Consider the following 10,333-nt stretch of genomic DNA (forward strand, 5'->3'; position numbering starts at 1 on the left):
GTTATAAGAATTTGAAGGAGAGACTCTAGTTACTTACAGAGACTCAGATAATTATTTTGATGAACTTGAATTATGACTTTGGTCTATTTGTATGTTATACAACACTTTATGAATTATAGCAGTAACTTCAGAGATTTATTGGCTTTGCATTTATTTAGTTTCCGCCTTAGTGTGTGACGCGATTCTTGGTTTTCACGTATCTATACGTTACGCACATTGTTGCATTGTTCTTTGCTCATATATGCTCACATGCATGGTAAAATATAGACAAAACATTTCTCCCATACATGGGCAACTGGATAACTTTCCTTTTAACCTCATCTTGATGAAGTTGTGGTAGGACTTTCCAAAAGTAGGAAGTAACCCTATGGGGTAGCCTATATACCACCGTCTGACCCACCTAACAGAGGGACTGAGCAGGACATGCATTCTGAAGAGTTTATCTCCTCTCTAGGAGCTCAGCATCGCCCTCTACAGACACCTCCGTGGACTGCAGGACAACAGAGACATCCCAGAAGGTTCTGTGGCTTGGAAGGACTTGAACCTCCTTTGCTGTGACATTGATAGTGACCTGATAGAGCGAGCAAAACAGCAAAGCCCCTTTTCTGGCTGTGTTTCATACGTCACCCTCGATATCATGGACCGAAACCAGGGAGCCTCTTCTGCGCTCCTATTTGAGTAAGTTTGGATGTTCTGCTTTTGACATTTGCTTCTGCATGTCCGTGACCATGTGGATCCACCTGAATCACGGGGACAGTGGCCTGGTGACATTCTTGTCCTGTCTCGCCTCCAAGTGCACATACTTGCTAGTGGAACCGCAGCCGTGGAAGTGCTACCGAGCTGCTGCCCGACGTCTCCGAAAGCTAGGCAGGAACGACTTTGACCACTTCCGCTCGCTCACCATCAATGGTGATATGACGGAGAAGATAACCCAAATCTTGACCAAAAACTGTGCCATGGAGTTCCTGCGTTGCTTTGGGAGCACTGGCTGGGACAGGAGCCTTTTGCTTTTTAAATCCAACAGATCAAATATTTGTAGTGATTAAGGATCTGTCAGGGTTTGTGTTGCAACAGAAAGAAAGTGGCAGGTTATGGGCAGGACTGTCTGATGTTGGCCTGCTCACTTCTATATATTTCTTTTAAGGTCGTATCAATCAAATGCATCTCTTCATCTTACTGAGCTTGGAAGTAAAGACATACAGTGGAACCTTGGTTTTCATTGCCATTGGTTTCGGTTTTCATCGGTTTTTTCAGTGAAAAATTTGTCTCGGTTTTCATCAATTTGCCTCGGTTTTCATCGATTTGCAGTCAGGGGTTTGTAGAGAAAAATCACCTGGACAAAGCTGTTGCAGGCCATGTCTGCAACTTGTTTAATGATAACGTCTTGCCCCATTTCAGACAAATCTTAAAGAGGCATCAGAAACAGACCTCTTTGGACAGCTTTCTGGTGCGACGTTGGTCCACTGGCTCTGAAGCTGGTCCCATTGTTATTGTTTGTTACTGTTTTCAGCATTAAACACTATGTTTATTCACCCAAAATGTGTTTTTGGTATGTTTTTTGGAGTGCCTAGAATGGATTAATTGGATTTACATTGATTCCTATGGAAAAGTTTGCCTCGGTTTCCATCGGTTTCAGTTTTCATCGATTCTTTTTGGACGGATTACCAATGAAAACCGAGGTTCCACTGTATATGTGTCTAATCTTTTTAGGAAGCACATTCAAGGTATGCTGTCAATATTGATGGTGAGGCTTGAATGGAAAAGATGAGGGGACAGGGCAGAGGGCTTGTATTCATAATCATGTTTTTATTTATGTTGTAAGCCCCCTTGAGTTCTGCCAGGTGCCGTGGTGGCTAATAAATGTTTTAAATAAAGAAGAAGAGGGGGGATATGATTGAAGTCTATAAAATTATGCATGGGGTAGAAAATGTTGACAGAGAGAAATTTTTCTCTCTTTCTCACAATACTAGAACCAGGGGGCATTCATTGAAAATGCTGGGGGGAAGAATTAGGACTAATAAAAGGAAACACTTCTTCACGCAACGTGTGATTGGTGTTTGGAATATGCTGCCACAGGAGGTGGTGATGGCCACTCACCTGGATAGCTTTAAAAGGGGCTTGGACAGATTTATGGAGGAGAAGTCAATCTATGGCTACCAATCTTGATCCTCCTTGATCTCAGATTGCAAATGCCTTAGCAGACCAGGTGCTCGGGAGCAGCAGCAGCAGCAGAAGGCCATTGCTTTCACCTCCTGCATGTGAGCTCCCAAAGGCACCTGGTGGGCCACTGCGAGTAGCAGAATGCTGGACTAGATGGACTCTGGTCTGATCCAGCAGGCTAGTTGTTATGTTCTTATGTTCTTAAGAAGTTGACAATGGAGGTTTATTACAGGATGACAGGATTGGTTCATTATATCTGCTAGACCAGGGGTAGGGAACCTGCGGCTCGAGAGCCGCATGCGGCTCTTCTGCCCTTGCACTGTGGCTCCACGAGCCGAGCTGCTGGCCCCATCCTTGCCCGCCCTGCAGGCAGCAGGGTGGGCGCACCAACTGCCCGCAGCCGGCTGGGCCGCGCCGCGGGCTTCCCCTCTCGCCTGCCCCATTGGAGCGGGGCGGGCGCTTTCCTGGCGGCCAGCAAGGCCGAGCCGCTGGCCCCATCCTTGCCCGCCCTGCAGGCAGCAGGGCGGACACATCCATGCGCTTCTCAGAATGAGCGGAGTAAAAGGTTAAAAAACCCAATATATACAGTGTTATCTTTATTTTAAATGTCAAAAATTATTTGTGGCTCCAAGTGTTTTCTTTTCTCATGGAAAACGGGTCCGAATGGCTCTTTGAGTGTTAAAGGTTCCCTACCCCTGTGCTAGACTAACCTGCAGTGTTCCGACCAATGTGTCATTTATCAGCATCCTGCAGTGATTAAAAGCAGGTGGACTCTAATATGGAGAATCAGGTTCGATTCCTCACTCCTCCACATGAACAGCGGACTGTTATCTGGAGAACCTGGTTTGCTTCTCCACTCCACCTCATGAGTGGCGGACTCCAATTTGGAGGACTGGGTTTGATTCCCCACTCCTTTCCATGAGCAGCAAACACTAATCTGGCGAACTGGACTTGGTTCCCCTCTCCTACATATGAAGCCTGCTGGGTAATCTTGGGTCAAGCACAGTTCTCTCGGAACTCTCAGCCCAACCTACCTCACAGGGAAGGCGCTTGTAAGCTGCTTTGAGACTCTTTACAGGACAGAACAGCAGGGTACAAATCCAAACTCCTTTTTCTTGTCTCCTCCTTATAGTACAGTTGGGCCTGTTGTGCTTCCAGGTCAACCTGCATCACAATCAAACACTACACAAGTTCAGAAAGTGTTGTGGCAGCATCAAGCTTTCAGGTGAACCCAGATCTCTCTCTCTCTCTCTCTCTCTCTCTCTCTCTCTCACACCTCTCTTTCTTGCACCGTTTTATCTCTGTTTCCTGTGCAAGGCAGATCCCGTAGACTTGTACTCAGCTTCCAATCCGGCTGCTCTTTTGCAAGGCACAGGACATCTCTCAGCAGGCATCCTTGGAAACAACCCAGCGTTGTGTAGTCTTCACAGGAGTGCCTTCCCACATTTCAGATCCAGCACTAGATCCCTCTTATGCTATGAACAAAAGTAGAAAAGGTTACCTATCTAAGGAAAGACCATTGATGGCGTTTCTGGAAAAATCCTTTCTCTGACACCCTGTGTAGTTTCTACCAGAGTAGAAAGTACGGGACTAGGTGGAGCAAAGATGTGGTTTTGTGTGAGGCAACTGACCTGGATAGTCCTGACCTGGATAACTCAGGCTAGCCTGATCTTGTCAGATCTCAGAAAGCTAAGCAGGGTTATCCCTGTTCAGTATTTGGATGGGAGACCACCAAGGTAGTCAGGGTTGGAAGCACCTGGACATCTCTTGCCTTGAAAACCCCACGTGGTCACCATAAACTGTCACAACAACAACAACAACAAACAAAGCAGCTTCATCTAAAGAGAAAAAACCCCAGAGGGGAAGGATATCTTTACCTTTTCTTTCAGTCCATTCTGTACATATGTAATTGCACTGACTTACAGTGTCAAACGTAACCCTTTGACTTAACGTCACAACCCTTTAGGACAGGGGTGGGCAATTATTTTTTCCATGGGGCCGCATAAGAAACAGAAAATATTGTGGAGGGCCGGGCCAAAAGGCTGAACTCAATTCTGTACAATAGGGGCTGATAAGTGACAGACAGGTGCACAGATCAACTTGGAATCAGTGGCAACAGTTCTGCATACAACACTATTTGGCACAAAGAATCACAGGCTTAACCTACCTGCATAGTTGTCCACTGTGACAATCAAGCAAGTGGGGAAACTTAAGTCCCTTGACCTACTTTTTTCATTGACTGGCGCTTTTGAAAGCCCCGCAGAAGCAGGCAGCCAAGGCAACCGGCTTCTGCGGGGCTTTCAAAGGAGGGGGTCGCCCCAGAAGCCACTGCGCGAGGGGGGAAGGGGGAGGGTTAACGTGAGCAGCGTGGTTCTAAACAGGTCCTCTTACGCCAGGGCCAAGTCTGTCATAAGGGCGGTCAGGGTGTCATAAGGGCGGCCGGATGTGGCCCCCGGGCCGTATAATGCCCAGGTCTGCTTTAGGAGCTAAGCTCCCTTAATATCTTCTCATACCCCAGCTGTCCAGTTGATGGCAGTAGTGCACCATAAAACACAGGCAACTGAGTAAGTTCTCCCTTTAATTTTATTTGAAATACATTGAAATACAGGTTGCTGCACGTCTGCATTTCATCTAATGCTTTACCTGACAGGAATCGGGTGATGGTCTCAAATGATAGGCCTGGAGCCATTTCCCGTTTTTCACTTCCTTTCCTAGAAATTACGCAGTGCGGTTTGCGGTGAGGCTCCTTACAGGAGAGAAAGGTCGAGTATAAATCCAAACTCTTCTTCCTTTCCTCTGTTTTCTCTTCACAATAACCCTGTGAGGTAGATTAGATTGAGAGTACAGGACTGCCAAAGATCATCCACAGGGTTGCCAGGTGTAGCTTGGGGAATTCTGGGAGATTGGGGGGCAGTGCCCGAAGAGGGGCTTCAGTTTCTTCTGACATTATGGAAATCTGTGGAAAACAGTGAACACCAGATGCCTCCAATTCATGGGAGATCCTTCACAACCTCCTCTTACAACTGTAATTATTTTGCTGAACGGTTCTGGGACTCATCGTTTTTGTAATGGGAAGGCTCAGGAATGAAGCGCTGAGGAGGAAGAGGCGGTCTGCACCTTATTTCTGATTTAAGCATGTTTTCATCATCGTTAGCCTTTATTGGCATAATCAAACAACACATATAAAATACAACAGTAATAGGAGCGAAGACCAAGGAAGAACCATAATACATACATGCTATTACATACTCTCAACTATCTCCATAATAAAATTAGCAACCTCTTCCCAAAAACCAGAGTTGTTTTGTTACACCCAACTACAAAGCATTTGACTTCATATTTATTTGATGCCATTTTGTTCTCCCTGCATCTGTTGCTGTACGTCTACCCCCTTTTTACTGTGGTTTAGTTGGGATCATGTAAAGGAGCTTCATGGCTGACCCTGGACTTTCCCATCTCAAACGGCATTCCACCACATTTCTAGTCCTCTGTATCTTCCCACGAGAAAGCCAGTGTAGAGTAGCGGATAAGAGCAGTGGACTCTTCTCTGTGAATTGGATTTGTTTCCCTGCTCCTACACATGAAGCCTTCTGGGTCACAGTTCTCTCAGAATTCTTTCAACCCCATCTACTTCATAAGGTTATTATGGGGAGAGAAAGAGAAAAGGGATTTGTAAGCCACCTTGAGACTCCTTACAGGAGAGAAAGGTGGGATATAAATCTAAATTTTTCTCTTCTACTAGTGGCCCTTAGGTTATTCCTACCATTTCTGCAGGGTTTTCATTTTGTTTTGTTTTTTGCTGTCAAGTCACACCTGACCTGGGGTGACCCTGCAGGGTTTTAAAGGCAAGAGACATTCAGAGGTGGTTTGCCACCGTCTGCCTCTGTAATGTGACCCTAGTATTCCTTGAGGCTCTCCTATCCAAATACTTGCCAGGGTTGAGGCTGAGATTGTGTGGCTGGCCCAAGGTCACCGCACAAGTTTCCAGGGCTGAGTGGGGATTCGAATCTTGGTTTCCCAGATCCTAGTCAGATACTTTAATCACTGTACGATCAGGGGCGTAACGAGGCAAACTGTAGCCCTGGGCAAAACCTGAGTTGGATGCCCCCCCCGGGCGGCCACTCCACCACGACCAAATTTCTTTTTGCACCAGGACATTGGTGCCTGCAGGGGGTGCATTTTTAGACATATCAGCACCAAAATTTCAGCATATCATCAGGAGACTGTCCTTATGCTACTCCCCAAGTTTGGTGCAGTTTGGTTCAGGGGGGCCAAAGTTATGGACCCTCAAAACTGTAGCCCCCATCTCCTATTAGCTCCCATTGGAAACAATGGGGGATAGAGGCACCCCCTTTGGGAGTCCATAACTTTGGACTCCCTGAACCAAACCGCACCAAACCTGGGGGGTAGCATAAGGACAGTCTTCTGATGATACGCTGAAATTTTGGTGCCGCTAGCCTAAAAACTGCGCCCCCTGCAGGCCAAAAATGGAAAACCACTAAAATACCCAAAAACGAACCCAGCATTTTGATGCCCCCCATAAGGTGATGCCCTGGGAAGCTGCCCACCTTGCCCAATGGGCATTACGCCAGTGTGTACGATGCTGGCTGTCTTTTGTGTGCTTAGCACCATGTAAAATGTGTTGCTTCCTTTGTGCCATGCATATGTTGGTCCGTTTGAAATTGTAGTGCAGGAAAAAAGGTTGTGGGGATGACAACGTGACAAAACCTCAGGGCTTTGGGAGCAGCAGTAGCATATAAAGGGATCAGCAAACAACAGTCCCTGGGCCAAATCCAGCCTGCAGGGGATACTATTCCCCCATTCCAGTTGCTAACCTAGAAATGAGCAAGGTATGTGAATGTCTGGCCATTTATGCATGTGTCACTCACCTGGTGGCTGTTCGCTTCTCAATGGGCATTTCCTGCAAGTTTTTGTTTAAACAAGGATTTTCCTGCTGTGAAATGTCCCAAGCTGAGCTGATTCACCATTTGCCTGCTCCCCAATTCCTTGTCCTTTCCACCTCCAGGATCTTGCCTTTTGCCTCCCCCCCCCCCCTGCAGTCTTTGATCTAGTGTTAATTCATTAGATCATGTAAGTTTTATGTCACACCAATCCCACCACATCCCATGCCCCCAAGCCCTTTTAATCCTTCTGAACTGCTGGCCAGAAGAGCAAGAGAAACTGCTGTTGTGTGAGCTGGTAGGAGAGAGAAAACCCAGGGAGAAGAGAGGAGGGAGGGAGGAGAAAGAAAACAGGGAAGGAGGAGAGGAGAAGGGAGGAGAGAAAACCCAAAGAAAGCAAACTGCTGTTCCATGTGAAGGGAGAGGAAAAGTCACACTTTGACAGATGTGGAGATTCTCTGATCTGAGAGCACCGTTTGTTGCAAAGTGGGGGAAATGTGTGCGTAACTGAGAATCCAATCCAAAGGGGAATGTGTGCTCATCATCATCATAGTTTATTTACGGTCATTGACCAGCAAGATCCAAAAGAATTAAAATCATAAAATTTACAGATATTACAAATATACAGATTAAAACAGTTAACAAAATGCAGATAATAGGCCTCAGGAACTCAGAACATCAGCTCAAGATAATGAGTGGAAGGCCAGTCTAATAATAATTAATAATAAGGATTAGCTGGCAGAGCCAGTAGTGCTCTGTCGGGCCTTCCTGATTTTACTTGATATCCAGGCAAACTTGGCAACAGAATACGTTAGATTTTTATTGGTATCTGATAACAGTATTTTAACCTTTTCTTTCTTAGCCAAAGGAGAGTTTGTCTGGTCAGAGGACAGAAGCATCCAACGTATCTCATCATAGTATGAGCATTCAAATAATATATGTTCCGAGTTTTCAACACCTCCTATTTGGCAACTGCAAATTCTACCCTCAGTTGGTACTGGAATGTGTGCTCAATGTGAAGCAGATCACAAGCGCGTAAATGGCCTCTGTGCAGGGAGTGGTATGTAATACAGCAAGCAAGTTTGTCTACAGACCTCTTCAAGAAATATGAATTCAGACTTTGACCTTTCTTAATATTGCAATAAGAAATCCAGTGCAGTAAGGGAATTAGGAATGGAGCATCTACTGAGTCCAGAACAGCCACCGAGGCTTGGGTTATTTGTTGCCGGTATAGAGAAATGAGCCCTTTATTGGGTCAATCCATAATCTTACCTTCTTGTGGAAATCCAAAATCCCCTCCATGGTCAGCAACTAGTTTTGTCGGAAGGCCATTTTGAAAAGTCACGGTGTGGCGGTCAGTCTTTTAAAGTGGCTTATGAGCAAGATCTTACCATGCTTGTATCACTTCTCCCACACTTCAGGTTGGCAGCAAGATGCCCTGGGGGCAGAGAGGGGACAGCTTAGCTCAGAATCCTTCTGTGCTGACCTCTACCATAGTATTTTTCTTCTTTGGTCTGAGCAGTGTGTCTCTTAAAGTATTCTTGTTTCTCTGCTTTAGAATGGGAACCAAGGCATCACCGGTGACTACCTTTCCCTGCTCTTAAAACTGTCCTGTGGAATTGTTGTGAATGGATTCTACCCAAGCCAAGGATGTAGCCTCTTCTTAAGTGTGCACCTTTGCTAAAAGCAATGAGGTTAAGTGTGAGCAATCACTCCAAACGCCTCTTGCCATTAAAAATGAAAGAACTGTGACTCTTCAGGCATCTTTAAGGCCATACGCGGCCTGGGACCATCGTATCTTCGAGACCGCATCACCCCATATGTCCCCGCACGGCCTCTCCAATCGGCAGAGGCCAATTTACTGGTGGTCCCTGGCCCTTCGGTGATACGGCTGGCCTCCACGCGGGCCAGGGCCTTTATGGCTCTGGCCCCGGCCTGGTGGAACGCTCTTCCTCCAGCTGTCCGGGCCCTGTGGGACCTTGGGGAGTTCCGCAGGGCCTGTAAGACGGAGCTGTTCCGCCGGGCCTTTGGAGGAACCAGCCGCTAATAGTGCCTCCTTTCTTTGGCCCGGACATCTGGGCCACCTGTCATCTAATGAGACTCGCCATGCCTCCCTCTTTAAGGGGGGGGGGGAGGGATTTTTTACTATAGGAATGCTGGACGCCATTTTAATTTGCTGAGCTTTTATATAATTGGAACAAGAGCTGGAAAAATTTTTATTGCTGCTTTAAATGTTTACTTGTTTTATATTGTATTTTATATGTTGTACACCGCCCAGAGCCCTTCGGGGATGGGGCGGTATAAAAATCTAATAAAATAAATTAAATACATTATCCCACAGTTATGCACTTATACGGACTGACCCAAGAATGTGGCAAAGCACTTTTGGGGGGATCCCAGAGGAAAGGCACTGACTGCTAAGCGATCACAGTTTGTGGTCATTTGGGCTGAATATTATTAGCACCTGCCAAGCAGTTAATGTAATTAAGGCTCACACCACCCATCGTGTGCTAACTAATTATTTCTAGCTCTTGCAGCAATGCGGGGAAAAACACAAATCAAAAGCAACCAGTCGCCCTCAAGGCCAGCTGGGAATTGCAGGGTGCCGGAACCTGCAAGACTGGCTCTCCCAACCAAACCTTGACCGCGAACAACAGTATATTAGGAAATATTTGCACTTTCCCTGTGAAGGAAGCACCCATTTAAGGGCACGGTGGTTTTCTTCCCCAGATTTGAATTACCAAAGCTATTGTCCTGTCAAGGCCTAGGGTAGCAAACTCCTTGTTGGGCAATTCCTGGATATCTGGGGGTGGAGCCAGGGGAGACGGGGATTTCAAAAGTGGAGGGACTTCAGTGAGGTATCATGCCATAGATTCCACCCTTGAAAGCAGCCATTTTCTCCAGAGGAACGCATCTAAGGAGACCTGAAACAGATCTCTGTTATTGTCGAAGGCTTTCCTAGCCGGACTCAGCTGGTTGTTGTGGGCTTTCCGGGCTGTGTGGCCGTGGTCTGGTAGATCTTGTTCCTAACATCTTGCCAGCATCTGTGACTGGCATCTTCTCTCTTTGATGCAGCTCTCTGTGCACTTCTGTCTGTGATACACCTCTGAAGATGCCAGCCACACATGCAGGCGAAACGTTAGGAACAAGATCCACCAGACCACGGCCACACGGCCCAGAAAGCCCACAACAACCAGATCTCTGTTCATTTCATCTTTTATTTCGGGAGATCTCTAGGTTGGCAATCTGATGCATGCCTATACTGGCCAGCA

At 46.6% G+C, this 10,333-nt stretch overlaps 1 protein-coding gene across 1 annotated transcript; it reads left to right on the forward strand.

Moving 5' to 3' along the window:
• Positions 1–454: 454 nt before the first annotated feature.
• Positions 455–1,173, forward strand: LOC125424938 (RNA 5'-monophosphate methyltransferase-like; the record flags this gene model as incomplete). The annotated part of the gene is given in 2 exon segments (XM_048482373.1): positions 455–642; positions 644–1,173. Coding segments are annotated over 2 exon segments (591 nt in total), but the record flags the coding sequence as incomplete, so codon positions are not given.
• Positions 1,174–10,333: the final 9,160 nt, after the last annotated feature.

This window comes from Sphaerodactylus townsendi, unplaced genomic scaffold (assembly GCF_021028975.2).
Source record: "Sphaerodactylus townsendi isolate TG3544 unplaced genomic scaffold, MPM_Stown_v2.3 scaffold_1532, whole genome shotgun sequence".
Classification (NCBI taxonomy): domain Eukaryota; kingdom Metazoa; phylum Chordata; class Lepidosauria; order Squamata; family Sphaerodactylidae; genus Sphaerodactylus; species Sphaerodactylus townsendi.